Below are 20,232 nucleotides of genomic sequence, written 5' to 3'. Positions count from 1 at the left end.
TAATACATACTTAACAAATGTTCACGATGAAGGAATAACATCGTGTAATAAAAATCAAACCTGAAAAATTATAATTTGCGTAATTACTGGTGGTACCCTGCCTATTTCTGCCGTGAAGCAGTAATGCGTTTCGGCTTGAAGGGCGAGGCAGCCGTTCTAACTATACTAAGACCTTAGAACTTATACCTCAAGCTGGGTGGCGTATTTAAGTTTTAAAAGAAAAAAAATTTTTTATTGCAATATGGCGACGGCTTGTAACCAAACGTCAATTCGTGTACCAGCAATAATATAACTAAAGTCTACAATAATTATAAGAAGAAAACATCGTTAAAATTTGATTTAGGACAACGGCGTGGATTTCCATTGGTTTCCGTCGTGTCGCGACGATAGATTATATTTTATTTTATTACCAATGAGTACTATTATTACTCAGAATACAGAAAAACAACAACAGTTTTTTCTGTATTCTGAGTATTATTATTATTCATACGACTATTTTCGTAGCCGTGATATTTTGATTAGTCTTGTATTATTTTGTACTTGCACGGCTTACGTCAGTCACTTCTATTTATAATTTCACTAGTGAGTATTAGTGTTATCTATATATATAAAAGAAAGTCGTGTTAGTTACTTCACTTTTTATCCCGTTCGACATCATTCCCGTGTGACTTGACATTTAACGTCAGTCACTATAAACGTGGTATAACAAAAAGAATCAGACTTGGAATAACAAAATTGACGTATAATGACAGCTATGTAATGACGTATGGATGACAATTTGATATTTGTAAGAAATCAATAATAAAACTATTTCTATTAAATAGAAATAGTTTTATTATTTAACATAATAAATTTTATTAAACACATTCTTATTTGGTTAGTGGAAAGAATTCAGCCTGACCAAATAGATGATATCATATGTGCTGAGATTCCTGATTATGAAGTCGATCCAGACCTACATGATGTTGTTACTACTAATATGATTCATGGACCGTGTGGTGCCATCAATCCCCAATCACCTTGCATGGTCGATGGAAAGTGCTCTAAACGATATCCACGGAAATTAACGGCGGAGACTGTCACTGGCAATGATGGTTATCCGCTGTATCGGCGTCGATCACCAGATGACAACGGTCGAACTGTCACAACGAAAGTGAAAAGAATGGATTTCGTTGTCGACAACAGTTGGATTGTTCCATATTCGCCACTTATTTCTAAATCGTTCAAGACACATTGCAACGTTGAATACTGCAATTCAGTTAAGTCCATAAAATATATTTGCAAATATGTCACGAAAGGCAGTGATATGGCGGTTTTTGGATTGCAATCCTCGAATACCAACGATGAAATTTCACGCTATCAAGTTGGTCGTTATGTGAACTGTAATGAAGCGATTTGGCGTATATTCGCATTTCCCATTCACGAACGTCATCCTACTGTTACGCATTTGGCGGTGCATCTGGAGAATGGTCAACGAGTATATTTCACGGCTTCGAATGCTACGCAACGTGCTGAAACACCTCCAGCAACTACATTGACCAGTTTTTTTTTCAATCTGCCAAAGCGATCAGTTTGCACGAACTTTGCTTTACTCGGAGATGCCACGTTATTATACTGGAATGCTTCATCGAAGAATTTTCAAGACGGAAGCAAGGCGATGCGGTTCCTGGGTATCCAGATGTGCGTTCTACTGATGCTCTTGGTCGTATGTATACAGTTCATCCAAAGAATAATGAATGTTTCTATTTGCGGTTGTTGCTGGTAAATGTGCGTGGCCAACGTCATTTGAGTCACTACGAACTGTTAATGGTGTATATTCCCAACATATCGTGCTGCATGTGAAGAATTGAAGTTATTAGAAACGATAGTCATTGGGATACGACAATCGCTGAAGCCATTATCTCTGCATCTCCAAGTCAGATACGCACATTATTCGCTATCATAATTTCGACATGTTTTCCATCAAACCCATGTAACCTGTGGCACAAATACAAGGATAATATGTCAGAAGATATTTACATCAAATTCGTGTCAGTTCCAGAAATCACGATATTGAGATGAATGAGGAGATACATATCGTGCTTTACTCTTGATCGAAGATATGTGTTACCTCATGTGCGGTAATTTATTAATCAGGTTAGGAATGCCAGCACCATATCGTGAAATGAATGACGCATTTAATCGAGAATTGGAAAGGGAACGTGAATATGATCACCATGAATTAGATTTAGTAGTTCAACGAATGTACCCCTGTTGATTACCAACAAAAGGAAGTTTATGATACTTTAATGAAGGCAATCGATGATGAAAATGGTGGTTTATATTCCTAGATGCCCTGGTGGAACTGGCAAGACATTCCTCATGTCATTAGTTTTAGCAACTGTTCGGGCGAGATTTAACATAGCGGTTGCAGTTGCTTCTTCTGGAATAGCAGCCACATTGTTAGAAGGATGCCGTACGGCTCATTCAGCATTCAAATTACCGTTAAATCTTCAAACTATTGAAGAACCAACGTGTAATATTGCAAACACTCAGCAATGGCCAAAGTTTAGCGGTATCGAAAATCATCATCTGGGACGAATGCACAATGGCGCATAAACGTGCATTAGAAGCACTTACCGAACATTAAAAGATTTACGCAATGACTCGAGATGTTTTGGAGGAGCAATGATTTTACTTTCTGGCGATTTCCGCCAAATACTGCCAGTAATTCCAAGATCTACGGCTGCCGACGAAATAAACGCTTGCCTCAAATCGTCAAATCTATGGCGCCATGTGAAGAAACTGCAACTGACAACAAACATGAGAGTTACATTGTTTAATGATACATCTGCTGAAGATTTCTCGGAGCAATTGCTGACTATCGTAATGGTCAAGTACCTGTCGATGAATCGAGCGGATTAATATCATTTCCAAATAATTTCTGTAATTTTGTCTCATCAAAAGACGAACTTATCAACAATGTATTCCAGAAATTATTTCTAACTACAAAAATTATGAATGGATGAGTGAGCGAGCAATTTTAGCGGCTAAGAATAAAGATGTAGATGACCTAAACTACATAATTCAAAATAAGATCATTGGAACAATGCATTCATTCAAATCTATTGACTGCGTCACAAATGAAGATGAAGCCACCAACTATCCAATTGAATTTTTAACCTCTTTGGACGTGCCTGGCTTACCACCGCACAATTTACGCCTAAAGGTTGGCTCCGTAGTAATCATGCTTCGAAACATAAACCAACCAAAACTGTGCAACGGTACGCGTTTGGTGGTTAGAAAATTGATGAACAATGTAATTACGCTACGATAATGATAGGAAAATTCAAAGGTGAGGAAAGTTCTCATTCCGAGGATACCGATGATCCCAACCGATATGCCGTTTGAATTTAAAAGACTTCAATTTCCGATACGTCTTGCATTTGCCATGACCATCAACAAATCACAAGGCCAATCCTTAAAAGTTTGTGGTTTAAATCTAGAACATTCATGTTTTCCCATGGTCAATTATACGTGCATGTTCACGGGTCGGAAGACCATCTGCGTTGTTTGTTTTTGCGCCTGATAATAAAACAAAAATGTCGTGTATCACAAGGTACTTAAATGAAGAGCAACCTATGTACTAAAATACAGAAATAATTATGAATGATTGATGTAGAAATTTTTTTATTTTTTCCAATAAAAAAAAAATCTGCTTATTTATTGACATTAAGGCGGAACAAAGTTCGCCGGGTCAGCTAGTTTTCCATAAACCAAAACATACTTAATGACATTATTGTGAAATCAGTCTGTCTTGAATTTTTTTAATTGTCTAGTCTGTCTAAGTTTGTAATAATTTAACAGAAGTGTGCACATTGTGTGGTTAGCGAAACCCATTGACATTATCAACGTAAATGATACGTAATGATATGTAAATGATATAATGATATAAATACCTGAGACATGCGTTCCGAGTCTCAGTTCTATTTACAATAGGCACCTTCAAACGAAAGGATTACTGCTTCGCGTTAGAAATGCGCACTTAACCTGCGGCCCAACAAGACCCTCTAACATATCCTATATTTAGATGTCTTTACGTTTTAATCTCATGTTTTTTTTTTATTGCCCTAGTAGGTAGACGAGCATATGCCCACCTGATGGTAAGTGATTACCGTCGCCATGGACTTCAGCAATGCCAGGAGCAGGGCAGGCGCTGCCTACCAGCCAGCCGCTGCCTACGTTTTTATTGTCATTATATTATTTTGATTTTTCGAATACTTATATTTTCGTGGTCACGGACGATTGTAAGCCGTAAATTAATCGAAACCGTAAAACAGTGATTCTCAACCACTGTTCCGCGGCACTTTTGTGTGCCGCCAAATTTTGCGAATATATAATAATGTTAATATTATTAAATTATATCATTTTAAAGAAAAATATTTTAAACATGAATATATATTAAATCCACAAAAAAAAATATTATAGTATATTTTAGTTTATTTCGTATATTAAAAATTTTGGATAAACTATTTATGCAGTGTGTTGTAGTAAGTAAATAATGTTTATCATTATTTTTGTGTGCCGCCAAATTTTGAAATCGTTAAATATGTGCCGCAACAAAAAAAAGGTTGAGAATCACTGCCGTAAAAGTTATTTAAAAAAAAAACATAAATCGTACTTCTTGATACCCGCTCGTTTGGGGATGTTGCCAAAAACGAACAAAATATTTTCTATATTCCAATGAAATACCAAAAAGATGAAACTATTAGCTCATGATCGTATAAATATACAGACTATCGAAAAAATACATACATACAATCACATGTTTTAGTGATATTGTAGTAGTTAATATAGGTTCAACAATTACCCGCTCATTATTTACATGTCGTGACTTCAAAGTGTGATTTAATAGCTGTACCATTTTCTTTGTTATTAGTATTTCACTTTTGAAATGACAGCGTGATGTGCGACAAGTTAAACTGTATTCAATATGTTTCGCATTCTGTCTCAGTGTTCTTTGGATCCTAACCCGAACCCGAAGCGCAGTAACACAAATTACTTGACACCTGAACTCCTTAAGAACGCCAGGTACTTTTTAAACTTAAATAATAGAGGGGACGCCGAATCGCATCCAATACCAACGAATCCTGAGATCAGACACCGAACATCGAGAAAATATTAGAAAGAACACGAGCGAAAATTAAATTTGAACTACAAAACTACAACTTCATTATTCGGAGGTCAAAGGTTGGAGGACTTAGTGATGGAAACCGGCGGTCGTCCTTGAGGAGTATCATCATATCCTCTTGGAGATCGGGCACCACGTTCCTCGGCGAGGTCCTTACGCTATACCTGGGAACTACGATCATTTTCAGCCTTTACTGAAATATGGACACGTTCAACTTAAACGGTATTCGCAAATAAAACAGCTTTAAGCTCCATGAAAAGTTTGCTCAACTGTAACTTTCGAGGTATGGACGGTTACTTTGATACGGAAGACAACACGATTTTCAGTTTAGCCACAACACCAGGTTATGGGATCATTGTAGCACAACATTGACCTGTGTTCAGATTCTGATTTCATGTCGAAATATTGCAAATTATTCCGTTTCAAAGTATGAAAATCCTTCGCCTCAGGTTGCGTTTGTTGAACAAATATTGAATGATACGAAACTGGACGTGAAGGTGGTGTTCCTGACCCGTGACCTCGTGGGTGATGCAGTCCAGGCTGCACCGTGGATTCTGTCGCGCCGCTCCGGAATGCTCAAATGCTGAGACCCTTTGCATAGGCATGACGAGCGATTATATGGCTGCAGGTCGCTTGCTAAAACGTTATCCTAACAGACTTCTTCTACTACGCTTTGAAGAGCTATCCCTAAACCTGAATAGTAGAACGCAAAACTGCTGAAGTTCTAAGGCTCGAACACACACGAGAGCTTGATGAGTACCTCAACTCTCATACTAACACCGAAGTGAGTGGAGTGACCTCTACATTCAGAATATCCCGCGACGTTCCTTTCGCTGGAAGGATACTTAAATTTTGAATATGCTGACAGAATCCAAGCTACTTGTAAAGGTGCCATGAAATTATGGGGGTATCGTATAGCTCACAATGCCAGCCATATGGCAGTAAGGACTTTGATCCCCTAGAGCCGTACAGGTACCTCATTAATCGAAGATATGAAGACTTTTTGATGATTTGAACACTGGGCATGAACACTAAATTGGCTAAATTCAGTATCATAGTAAATTCAGTGCCATGAAATTATGGGGGTATCGTATAGCTCACAATGCCAGCCATAGGCCAATAAGGACTTCATCCCTAGAGCCCTACAAGGTACTCATTAATCGAAGATATGAAGAGTTTTTGATGGTTTGAACACTGGGCTTGAACACTAAATTGGGCTAAGATCAGGTTTTTCAGTAAATTCAGTGCCATGAAATTATGGGGGTATCGTATAGCTCACAATGCCAGCCATATGGCCAGCAAGGACTTTGATCCCCTAGAGCCGTACAAGGTACCTCATTAATCGAAGATATTAAAACTTTTTGATGATTTGAACACTGCGCTTGAACACTAAATTGGGGTTAAATTCAGTACTTCAGTAAATTCACTGCCATGAAATATGGGGCTATCGATAGCTCACAATGCAGCCATATGGTCAATAAGGACTTTGATCCCCTAGAACCGTACAAGGTACCTCATTAATCGAAGATATGAAGTCTTTTTAAGGATCTAAGCACTGGGCTAGAACACGAATTGGGCTAAATTTAGTATCTCCATTAAATCAGCCATACTGAATATTTTTGAACATTCAATTGATGATTATCCTCCAAACATTGTTACTGGAAATTCAATTCAGCCAACCATAAAGGTGTTTTAAATAAACAGAAGCCGCTGACCTAAATACATTAATACACACAGAGACTTTCGTCATGCACTTGAAAAAATCAGCATCATTGAATCGGAACACGTAACTAATACTATTTACTAGCGACCCGCCTCGCTTCGCCTCGGAAACTGTAATTTATTATTGATTCTCCACAATTTAATGGATGTTATTATACATATAAACCTTCCTCTTCAATCACTCTATCTATAAAAAAAACCGCATCAAAATCCGTTGCGTAGTTTAAAGATTTAAGCATACATAGGGACAGACAGATATAGGGACAGAGAAAGCGACTTTGTTTAAACTATGTAGTGAAGAGGTTCCTACCACGATTTTCACATTTAATGAATTCCGATTATTAAACTTACAAATAGGCTATCACTGTTATACAAGGATGCCTATTTGGTTTAAGCTACATTAGAGCAGAGCCATTTAAAGGGTAAATTGTAAAAATATACTATAACAAAAAACTTCTTCACCTACTTGAGCAGAGTAAACTTAATTGAAGATCAATTAAAAACATCGAACTGCTAATCTATACTATAATTAATATTATAGGTATAAAAGAGATAGATTTGTTTGTTTGTTTGTATTGAACAGGCTCTGAAACTACTGAACCGATTGAAAAATTCTTCACTGTTTGGAAGCTACACTATTCACGAGTGACATAGACTATAATCTTTTTGAAAATAATTAGGGAGCCTTACTAAAACTCAAATAATGTAACCCAAGTGTAAAAAAATACCTAAAATATTCTTTACATCGCGTGCCCTGCGAAAACTATTGATGATAGAATAAAATAATAACTACGATTTGTAGAACACATTATTATTTACAAAAAGTGTCTCGACAGCATATGTTTTGTCGTCGTGGCCTAAGGATAAGACCGTCTGGTGCATTCATGTTGAAGCGATGCACCGTTGTTCGAATCCGCAGGCGGGTACCAATTTTTCTAATGAAATACGTACTCAACAAATGTTCACGATTGACTTCCGCGGTGAAGGAATAACATCGGTAATAAAAATCAACCCCGCAAAATTATAATTGCGTAATTACTGGTGGTAGGAACACTTGTGAGTCCGCGCGGATAGGTACCACCGCCCTGGCTATTTCTGTCGTGAAGCAGTAATGCGTTTCGGTTGAAGGGTGGGGCAGCCGTTGTAACTTGTATCTCAAGGTGGGTGGCGCACTTACGTTGTAGATGTCTATGGGCTCCAGTAACCCCTTGACACCAGGTGGCTGTGAGCTCGTCCAACCATCTAAGCAATAAAAAATAAAAAGTCTAACTATTATAGTTATGCCGCATAAGTGTTCTTTTATTTAAAAAAATAAACAACGTGAAATATCCTTGAAATTTTGTTAAAGAACCGAGCGGAGCCGGAGCGGGCCGCTAGTACCAAATAAAACTCACCTTTTATACAAAATAAATGTCGCGTATTAAGCGAATGTCGCTTAAACCAATAGCCTTTCGCGATATATAAATTAATATACACAGTGTACTCGTAATGATGCGCTTGCAACAGCACCAAAATATCGAGAACTTCGTCAGCAGTGAACGTCCATTGGAGTTTAAACATACATGTTATATATCCGACTCATTATTTAACACACGCAACTGAGATCGATAATCTAATATATAAATTCTCGTCTAATATATAAATCTCGTCTAATATATAAAATTCTCGTCTAATATAAAATTCTCGTCTAATATATAAAATTCTCGTGTCACAATGTTCGTTACCATACTCCTCCGAAACCGCTTGACCGATTCTCATGAAATTTTTATGCATATTCAGTAAGCCTGAGAATCGGCTACTATCTATTTTTTCTAACCTTTAAGTGATAGGGTGTTCACACCAAAAATTTATTTTTATTTTTTGATATTTTTTTGTTTATCTTGTGTTTTGTTATTTTAAACAACATTCCCTCATTATTCACAGCGCTCCAGGCCTTTTTCACTCATATTCCACATCCTTATACACTTCCAATAAGTTAGTAAATTTTTTTCTACACTAGAAATTCTCTAGAAATCTTATTAAGCAAACAACGTTTTTTTTTTTTTTTTTTTTTTTTTTTTTTTTTTTTTTTTTTTTTTTTTTTTTTTTTTTTTTTTTTTTTTTTTGATTGAAAGTTACTGGTGGCCCGAAGGCCTTTCCAGTTCACCAGGACAGTGGGCGAGCTAAGGCTCAGCCAAGAGGGGTGGATTTGCTAACAACTGCCCGAGCGCCTCCGAAGGAGACCTAACAACTCAAGAGCAATTGTTTCGCGAATGAATCTACTACCGGATCGGAATCGCGACCCGCTGAGAAGATCCGGCGAGAAACTCAGCGGGCTGATGCATGGGTTAGGTTGCACGTCGACCTCTTTGTCGAGTTCGACGAGTACGGTTACCGGGGTCCCTAAGCCTGCCCCTAGTATTAGAGCTGAAGGCATCTAATGCAAGGTTATTGGATCTGATGGATCCGTAAGGACGTGTCTAGGGCGTCGACGGTGACTGGCTCCTGCATGATCAGGATCGGAGAGTAGTCAGCGGCGGCAACGATAAGGCGATTATCATGACGCATAGCCTTATCGAAGTATCGTTCCGACGCTGACTTCATGTATTTCCGAATTGATTCGAGGCCCAGGTCGTCGTGTAGGTCAACGTTCCTCACGAACCACGGAGCGCCGACAGCTAACCTGCAAAAGCGGGATTGTAGGGATTGGAGGGGTCTATGTGTGTGCGGGCCGCGTGAGCGAACACCACACTCGCGTAAGTCATGACGGGCCTTATGCAAGTTTGTAAAGTGTCACCTTTTCCGAAGGGACATTTTACTCCGCTACAGATCATGGGTAGAGTCTACCGAGAATAAACGCGGCACGGTCACGGACTGATTTTATATGCGGGCGGAATGTCATCGATGCATCCAGGGTAACGCCAGGTACTTGACCTTCCTGGCCCAGGGTATGGGTTGTCTAAAGAGAGTAATCGGGGGTGTGAGATTCCTCCTCCTAATCCGGGAGGAAATCCGTGTGGAGCTTCCCTCTGAAATAGCACCGCAGTACTTTTCGCTGGTTGATGTCTATGCGCCATTTTCGGAACCACTGTCCTAGGGCTAGGGCTGCGCTCTGAAGCTTCTTCGCGATTAGGGACTTATTTCTACTAGAATAGTAAACAGTCGTGTCGTCGGCGAATAAAGCTAAATGGGTCGGCGGCGACCGGGGAATATCGTTGACGAATAAGCTAAATAGGAGGGGTGAGAGGACAGAGCCTTGCGGGACTCCAGCTGTGAGAGGTCGTGGGGAGGAGCGGGTTCCCTCGACTCGATATCGAAAAGAGCGGTTCGACAAGAAGTCCCGTATGATGAGCACGAGACTATCCGGCACGCCCATGTTGAATAGTTTGAAATCAAAACCATTGTGCCAGACTTTGTCGAACGCTTTTGCGACGTCGAAGAAGAGAGCTCCCGTGTATAACGGTTTTGGTCGATTAAGCCCCACAAGAATGTGCTCCGTGAGGCGGTGCACCTGTTGAACGCATGAATGATTTGTACGGAATCCGAATTGTTCATCGATGAGAATGCCCTTGGATGAGACGAAATCTCTGAGGCGCTGTAGAGCAGACGCTCATACAGTTTGCCTAGAGACATGAGGAGGCTAATCGGGCGGTAGCTCGTCGGATGATTTTTTGGTTTACCGGGTTTATGTATGCCGATAACGTCCGCTTCTTTCCACACCGCGGGAAAGATACAGTTCGCCATAGCGGCATTGAAAATAGATGCCAACATCACGATGAGTTGGACGGGTAGAAGTTTAATAACGCGGTTAGATATACCGTCGGAACCGGGAGCCTTGCGAGGACGTAGGTCTTTGATCAAGTCTTTAACTTCCATCGGGGTGACGGGTGGTAACGCATCCGAGGGTGGCAAGGAGGCTCTGCGTTCTACCTCACTGTCTACTAATTCCACATGAACAGGGTCCACGGATGAGTGCTGGGCGTGCACTGGGTTTGCAATGTATCGGCCAGCAGCTCTGCTTTTTCGTCATCATCAAAGGCCGCGAGTCGGCCTGAGGGGCCTACGAGGGGGGGCATAGTTACTACCGTATCCGATTTGAGAGTACGAGCTAAGCGGTAGTAAGACCTTTGGGAGGGCGCGAGTCCTTCTAAGAAATCAGACCATCTGGCATCTCGGACTTCGGCGATGCGAGACTTTACGTCGCGTTGTAGGGCACGCATTCGAATACGATTTTCCGCGGTAGGATACCTGTCGTAGGCGCGTATCGAGGCGTTCTTAGCTCTAAGGAGTTCCCTAATATCGTCGGACAATTTGAAGCGGTGAAGGAGTCCTCCGCTACAACTTGTTTCGATGACCTATCTAATGTCGAGGTGATGTGTGATGTTAAGATGTCTATGGCTCAGCGGTATCCTGAGGAGACGGGGTAGAGTCCGGGTTAAACGGGAGCGATGGTGGATCAGATTCAGCCAGGCTGATGCCCAGCGTGTGCCAATCCACCACAGTCCTCGTGACGGGAACGGAATCGGGAGCGCGACCGAGCTTCATGACGACGGGACGGTGGTCTGAATCTAACTCTGAAACTACTTCGATCGAGTGTAAGCGCAGAGTTACGTTTTTAATAACGCTATGTCGAGTATATCCGGGCGATGCGCGATATTTAGCGGGTAGTGAGTCGGGGTTAACGGAGCGACGATATCGAAGGCGAGATCATCGACTAACGCGTCAAGCCGCCTGCCATTCGGGGTTGTGGTGTGTGAGTTCCACCTGATGTGTTTACAATTTAGGTCGCCCGCCAGAATGACAGAGCTCCCCATACCGAGCAGCGCCTCAATATCACTGCTTAGAACGATCTTATCCGGTGGAAGATAAACGGACGCGATAACGATCGGCGCGTGTCCCGTCAGTGAGATTCGGCACACTGATGCTTCGATATTAGCGAGCGCGGGAGGATCGAGCGGGACGCAATGCAGGGCTCTTCTATAGTAAATAACGGTACCACCACCACGGGCAGAGAGCCTGTCGTTCCTGACCATGTTATAGTTCGCGATTTAGGATCACGGCGCGCGGGCTTAAGTAGGGTCTCCTGCACTAAGAAAATGTCAATTTGATGGTCACGCAAAAAATCACAAACCTGATCACGTTGATTTGCGAGACCGTAAGCGTTAAAAATCCTATTGTTACGGATAAGGGTTTTATTCTACTAATGTACGCCATTGATTACCGGCGGAGTGAGGGGAGGACGTACGTATTTAACGACGCGTATACGTCAGCGTATTCTTGCACAACGGCGATGAAATGTTGTGCAGTGGAGGCGGCGCGAATGGCGTCACCCAAAGCGTTAACACGCTCAAAGTTGATCGACTGAAAAAAGTCAATCGCTAGAGCGAGATTTTCGGACGCGGTCGGAGGGCAGGTCGCGGGGGAGGGACGTATCGCGGGGGTGGGACGAGTCGCGGGGAGAGAGTTGTAGCCGTGTTCGTGTACGGCAACGGTTTAGCCCAAGCCGAGACGCTGGGCACCGACGCCGGCACGAAAGCAGGCTTAGCCTTCGGCACAGAGGGTACCGTGGCTTTGATGTCTGGGCCGGAAGCTCGGAGGCGGTTTTGACGGGCGACGCGGCGATTTATTTTTGGAGCTCGGGGGCATCCACGGTAGTTCGCGGGGTGACCTTGTGTTCGGCACAGGACACAGCTAGGCGGTTCCGTCGCGGTTTTTTGGTCGCGAGCGCAGAGGGCCGTGGCGTGATCGCCCAAACACTTAACACATCGGGGGCGCGCGTGACAGTTACGGGAAGAGTGCCCGTACAGTTGGCAGTTATGGCACTGACTAGGAGTGCCTTTTTTATGGGGGACTTCGACGGCAATACCGGAGAGCCTACAGACGGTCCGAATGTTAAAAATTTGCTTACCCTCGGGGGTAGGCTGGAGGGCGACTAAAACCATATTGTATGGCTCCCTACCGCGGCCAGTGTGCATGCGGTGCACGGAATTTACTGGTAGGCCTTGTTCTATCAGATCTGCCTTGACGAGATCGGCATCTAGCTCCTTCGGGATTCCACGTATGACAACGCGGAGTTCGCGCTCCTCCTGGAGCGTATAAGTGTGGAAACTTATACGCTCCTTTCGGAGGTAACTTGAGAGGGCCCTATGGTCGTCGGGTGTCGTTACTTTTATTTGAATCCCGTTGGCGAGATTACGGGCGCTGGCAAAATTAATATTTTTGGCCTTAAGGGCCAGGGAAACTCGGTCCCAAGCTGCCTTCTCTTGAAGGATAACCGGGGGAGGGGTCTGAGTTTTAGATTGCGCCACCAGTCGCGGCGACGGAGTGGCACGGGCTGGAGGCGCAACGGGAGTCTGAGGGCGGGGCGCGACGCGTTCGCGGCTTTGCTAATTTTAGCGGCCGCGAGAGCTCGAGACTCCGCGGCACGCTTCTTACCCTTTTGTACCAGGGTGAATCCATCCGTCGATGAGGCGGGGGCGAGGTCGACCTCCATCTCCGAGTCAGAGTCGGAGGACGAGGAGGCGGGCGCAGGTGACCTACAAGCAGGAGTTTTGGAGGGCGCGACGGAGGCCGCGGATGATCGCGCTGCTGGAACGGTGGCCACGGCGGACGACGCAGTAGTTTTACTCGCCAGTATAGGCGACGCGGGAACGGCAGGCACGACGGAGGCTGCGGTGCTCGATGTAGACGCTTTGCACGAAGGCGACGCAGGAGCAGCGAGCACGGCGGAGTCTTCGAGAGAGCTCGCAGTGTGATTGGCCTTGAAAGCCAGAAACTCTGAGGCGAGCTGTGGGTGACGAAGTCGGAGGAATTCCACGAATACAGCGTCCATGATCGCTGAGTACCCAGGTGGGGCGGCCCCGGGTCTTGAAAACACTCGCCTTGCGGCGAGGCCCCAACTTCTCGGACCTGAGCGGTTCTATTGAACACAGGTGGCAATGCGGCGCGATTACTACAGGACAAAGAAAAAGCACAACAAAACAGAAATTACAAAAAGAAGCAAAACAAATAAATACTTGCAGGAAAACACTTTGTCGGCAAATGTTCCACGAACACAAAAATAACTAAAACAAAACAAATAAAAGCTTCCAGGAAACACACTTGGTCGGCAGATGTATCACGAACACAGGCCGCGCGAACAATGGCCGGGCTAACAAAAGCCGGGCGAACAAAGACCGGGCGATCGAGTGGACGATGAGCACGTCCGCACGTGACGGGTGCCTCTATCGGAATGCAAGACAACGTTTGCCGGGTCAGCTAGTATGTAGTAAATAAATCTCATAAAACTCAAAGAACTTTACCAAATATCATCGAACACAATGAAATTCAAAACAGGCCGAATTAGAGACAAAAACATGCATTGTCGTATTTTAATAGTGGTTGTGTAATATTGTTTAATATGGCTATAATATATCAAAGAACTGTGTCAAGTGAAACCACAAGACATTAATGAAGAGGTTATGTTTTCGCGATTCTGAATAATGTATTTATTATTATTGCCTTTAAATGATTTTATATTTAATTTATTTTATATGTTAGTCGGTGGACAAACCTCACCGGCCCGTAGGCTTTATAACATTAACGCCTCCACCCACCTTGTGACGTAACGTTGAAATTTCCATTGGAAAGTGTAAAGACTATTCCACTGTGCAGAGTGCAGACCAGTGTGTTTCGTGCGATTTTTTTAACGTTCTCGATAGCGTTAAAGTTAACTCAAGTATGCAGTTGGAACAAAAAAAAAAAGCCCGCTGAGTTTGTTTCGCCGGTTCTACTCAGGACTGTGGATTTTTTTGGAACCGGTGGTAGAGTTAACATTTTCATTTAAATTTGGACATTCAACACGTGTGTTATACTGACATCTAAGTGGAAATAAATGATTTTGAATTTGAATTTGAACAGCGCCCCTAGCGGCAAACGTAGGCAAACGTTTCAACTCCATACAAATCTGAGTTAACTTTTACGCTATCGAGAACGTTAAAAAACTCGCACTACGAACACAGAGCGTTTTAGTGTTCCCGTGACCATAATAAGCAGGTTTGTGGTACCCACCAAGTACTTTTTTTATAGATTAGATGGATGGACGAGCTCACGGCCCACCTGGTGTTAAGTGGTAACCGGAGCCCATAGACAACGTAAATGCCACCACCGACCTTGAACAATGAGTTCTAAAGTCCCACTTTTAACAGTACAACGACTATCCCGCCCTTCAAACCGAAACGCATTACTGCTACACGGCAGAAATAGGTAGGGTGGTAACTACCCGTACGGACTCACAAGACGTCCTACCACCAGTAATACGGGCTTCGTTAGAATTAGTACACGCCTGCGGGATTCGAACAGCGGAACTGTCGCATCGCTCGATACGGGAATTCCGGGCGTCTTATTAAGCCACGGCGACTATATTGTCGCGTGTGTATCAAGAAAATCGCTTTTTTCCCTGAATTTGAGGCTTTCGGACCACTTAATACGAATATACCAAACGTCTTACCTATTAAGCCATGCACGATAATTTAACATTCAATTAGCTACTGCTGCGGACCTCATTTGATTTAAAAAAATTGCCAACTTTAAAAATTTCTAGTGTATCTTAGGAATATTATATGTAATCATTTCTGACATGCATCTAATAAGAAGTAGTTCTTAGATGCACGTCAGAAATGATCACGTCAGATGCACGTCAGAACTGCGGGACCTCTAGTAGTAGAGGTCCCGCAGTAGTCGAAATTCGACTATAATTAATTGGAACTGTAAGTTTGTACACTATTATGATTGTATTTTATACTTCTATAATCACAAATTTCACCAAGACTACACTATAAAAATATTAACAAAGAAAAACAATATTTTATCTCAGTTTAATTTTGACAACAGACGTCAAGAACAAAAGTTTGATAATAAATAGTATGCATGCGTGTGTGCGCCAAATACATGGTATGTAGTGTGTGTAATGTTTTCTTTATTGATTTAATGTATCTGTTATGCATTATTTTAAAAAAATATTAGCATTGTGCACTTCTTCTCTATATTCTCTATAAGTGTGGAAAATTTCATACTCCTCCGTCCGCGCAATTTTCGTAAAAAGAGATACAAAGTTTTTGCTTCACGTATTAATATATAGATAAAATGTCCACATGTCGCACGTAGTGTCATTTACTGTGTCACTGATCACGTATTATTAAATAAATAAAAAAATAAAGAAACAAAGAATACATAATTAAGTATTCATTGATAAATATTAAAATACAACAAATACATATCTATCATGCGTGACTAATAAAACAAGCGTATTAAAAATACGGTACGGTAAAACGACCAGATCACGGATATATTTCTCATATACGTCTGCATCACTGCGGATATAAGCAGCAAAGTAAATATTTGCGGTATGCATGTAATTTTTTCGAACAAAGTTTGTTAAATGTCTGAATTATGCGGACGCAATGTCGGCCATCTTGAATAATATTCGAAGCGTGGTGGCAACACAATCAAAACTAGCACCAGATCACGGATATTTTCTCATATACGTCTGCATCACTGCGGATATAAACAGCAAAGTAAATATTTGCGGTATCCATGTTATTTATTCGAACAAAGTTTGTTAAATGTCTGACTTATGCGGACGCAATGTCGGCCATCTTGAATAACATTCGAAGCGCGGTGGCAACACCATCAAAGCTAGCGTCTGAAGTGTAGAACTCCTTGAGCCGATAGATAAATAAAATTTAGTTCAATTACAAAGACGAACACTGCGTACCTACTTCAATGCAATAACCGATTCTTGTCTTAGTACTTAACTTTGGAGTATTCCAAATTGGATCTTACCCGATTTAAGATATCGCTGTAGTTCCAATACACGTTACGTATTTATCATTATGAAAACTAACAATGAACAACATTTAATCGAAATTTAGGAAGGTGGGGAGACTGTTGCGTGAAAGACGATTTGGGTATAATAGCCGGCAAACTTCTTGAGCATTTGTTGACGTAGTGGGGGTAAGTTCGCGCATGGTACACTCACGTGCAAAAACATTATTTACTCTGCGTCATAATGCTATTAAATTATTAAAATCAACATATGTATTTATTTATATATTTATTAGAACATCAACAAAAAATATAGGTTAATAATTTTAATAATTGAATCTTGGGGTAAAATAGATATTCCTTCTATTAAGTAAAAACTAGAGCTGTTGCCAGGTCTTGGTTCAGTTGAAGCGAAGCTGGTATTTGTTATTTTTTTTTCGTTATTATAATCTTGACCATCATCATCGTCACTGTTTTCATAACCAGAGTCGCTATCATCGTGATGAGTCGACATAGTGCTCATCGGTGTAGTTCATAACTCGGTCGGTTCGGTCTTCTTTTTTGTCTATAATTAATTATTTTTTGAAGATATTCGATTCGTAGTAATTGAATGTAACTTTTTTCAATTACCAGCTTCCGATTATTTTCTGTTTTTTTTTCCATCTGAAGCCTAGCTCTTTCATAATTCGTCGTATACTTCATTTCGAGCCATTAAAATTTATATCTTCTTTAAATTTTTCGAAGCCTTTCTACGGTACGGAGTTTCGCTGTTATGTAGTTATTATGAATACATATTTTTATTACAGATTGAATGAAACTATCAATTCCGGTAACTTTCTTCTTCCCTGATCTTTTCTTACCCGGAGTCCGAAACACGGCGAGCAAGCCAGAGCCTTTAGCTTCGTTAATATTGCACCTAACAGTACTCACTGATGTTTTTGTTGCTTCCGAAGTCTGTTTTACTTTTTCCATATCATTCTTCCCCTGTTTCATAATGAAGCAATATAAGTCGTACACAATTTTTCTACCCTTTCTTTTGAATACTACACCAATTTGTCACTGCATAGTGTATTTTTTATAAAAAATCAACAAACACTCGACAAATAGCAATGGCAACAAAGTCAACAAGCAATTATAACAAATAACTTAACGATTAATAACGATAGACTTTTCACTATACGCAAGCGTACTTTTGGGAGCAAGCGAAACGAGGGCGCGGTGCGGGACGCAAGGTTCGACTGATCTACCAATAACGCGCTCGATACGATTTCCCCTGCCGTCGCGCCTCACCCTCACCACCAAAGTGATCTAAAATTCGGTTCTGCGCAGTCAAGGTCATTTGCTCAAGAAGTTTGCCGGTTACTATAAGAGGGGAGTGAGCGAAGAAACGGTATATGATAGAAGAGTATGGAAGGAGAAAACATGTTGCGCCGACCCCAGGTAACTGGGAGAAGGGCAGGATAATGATGATGATGATGGGAGACTGTAGAATGTTTCGACTGTGAAAAGATAATACGGGTTAAAGTATGAAATTACCGTTCTATTGTAATAGGTATTTCGAATTGACATAGAACCTTCATGGTTTGAAATTTTTTACTGAATTTTTTTTTTTAAATGGTCCCAATGAGGTTCTTCTTTTAAAAAATCTGCAACATTTGAGCTACGACTTTCAGTTGTTTTTTGAAGTCATACTTCTTTAGGCGCGTTATGAAAAATTGATGAGAGTGAAATTTTACGATGCGCGCGCACCGTGACACAAAATGAACAAAATGAAGTTACCCACTAAATCGCTCATTACAATACGACCGACGTAACTTGTCGAGTCTGAATATAGCCGCAGGTGAACTTTCCGAACCGTACCGAAAATTACCGAATTTATACGATGTTAAGAAAAGGGATGTCCAATGTGCGTGTTTGAGGATGTTGTTTAAGCGATTTTTTTTCAAATTGATTAAAATTTAAATACAAAAAAAAAGAAATAAATTTAATAAAAATAAAGTATAACTTCTTACGAGCGTACACGCACCCTTTTTTTTATTTAGCTTAGACAAGAAAGAAGGATACTTCGAAAATTCGAGTGATTTCTGAATACGAGTTCCGACGCGGAACTAAAGCTGCAGAAACAACACGCAAAAATCCGTACACGGCTTGAATACATTGACAAGTTGAAAATGCATACTTTTCAGGGCAGCTATATTTTTAAGTTTACATATTATTATATACGTATTTAAGTAATTTCATCGGAATTTTCACATAATGTAAGTTTAATAATAAATTAAAGTTTATACCAAAAAAAATTACATATCAAGTTATTCACCGACGACTTGTCAATTTATTCACTTAAGTAATTAATTAATTAAAAATTAATTAAAATCCGAGAAAAGTACCTAATAAGATTAACATATATAGAGATATAAAAATATTATATAAATATGTAATAGCCATTTGAATTGATCAATAATTATATTTTTTACTAGCGACCCGCCCTCGCTTCGCTTCGGAAACATTACATTTTATTATTGTTATTTACGTAACGCGGGTGACGCCGCGGGGCGAAGCTAGTCTAAAATAAGTAGCCTAAGTTACTCCTTATGTTATCAGCTACCTATCAGTGAAAGTCTCGTCAAAATCGGTCCAGCCGTTCCAGTGATTAGTCGGAACAAACAGACAGACAGACAGACAAAAACTGTAGAAAATATTATTTTGGTGTATGTACCGTATATATATTCATATGCATGTAGTAAAAAGCGGTTATTTCAATATTACAAACAGACACTCCAATTTTATTTATATGTATAGATTAAAATAAAATAAACTGAAATTCTCGCCGGATCTTCTCAGTGGGTCGCGATTCCAATCCGGTGGTAGACTCTGCGAAGCACTGCTCTTGCTAGGGCTAGTGTTAGCAAATTCTCTCAGATTAAGCCCGTGAGCTCACCTAGCCGTCCGGGCATTGCTGGAATAACCCCTTAAGCTACCAGGAAATAGAAAAAAAAAAGATGTCTATAGGATGATATCAGATTTCATTTTCACAAACGGTTCGCTGCGTCCACAGCGTTAATTAAAACCGTATCATGTATGTACGTACATGTCCAAGGAAAATTCCTGTATTAATGTTTGTGATTAATCAAGAGACGTCAGTCAGCCCTTGGCAGCGAGACCAAGGGCGAATATATTGTGTTTTAAGAACATGATACTTGCAAATTAACAACTGCGTGTTTTGAGACACTTAATGTTGTAATTTGAGGAAACTGCAGTTGATCAGACAGCTACTCCACAGTGCGTTTCTAGAGATCTTTTTTGCCACGTACCATCCGGCTATGGAATGAGCTCCCCTCCACGGTGCTTCCCGAGCGCTATTACATGTCCTTCTTCAAACGAGGCTTGTGGAGAGTATTTAACGTTAGGCAGCGGCTTGGCTCTGCCCCTGGCATTGCTGACGTCCATGAGCGACGGTAACCACTCACCATCAGGTGGGCCGTATGATCGTCTGCCTATACGGCAATAAAAAATAAAAATAAATGCCTGTCCGACCTGACCTGATCGAGTCGTCGGCC

General features: G+C 41.2%; 1 protein-coding gene across 1 annotated transcript; it reads left to right on the top strand.

The window, feature by feature from the left end:
* Positions 1-979: 979 nt before the first annotated feature.
* Positions 980-6,132, top strand: LOC114253547 (uncharacterized). Its single transcript, XM_089739758.1, is given in 15 exon segments — positions 980-1,705; positions 4,941-5,019; positions 5,022-5,129; positions 5,132-5,216; positions 5,218-5,264; positions 5,267-5,323; positions 5,326-5,394; positions 5,397-5,468; positions 5,471-5,527; positions 5,530-5,583; positions 5,586-5,624; positions 5,627-5,687; positions 5,689-5,877; positions 5,879-6,004; positions 6,006-6,132. Coding segments are annotated over 15 exon segments (1,896 nt in total).
* The last annotated feature ends 14,100 nt before the right edge of the window (positions 6,133-20,232 follow it).

Source organism: Bombyx mandarina, chromosome A1 (assembly GCF_030267445.1).
Source record: "Bombyx mandarina strain Sakado chromosome A1, ASM3026744v2".
NCBI classification, from domain to species: Eukaryota; Metazoa; Arthropoda; class Insecta; order Lepidoptera; family Bombycidae; genus Bombyx; species Bombyx mandarina.
Note: the sequence above shows the minus strand (reverse complement) of the source record. Positions and strands in the feature narration are given on the sequence as shown.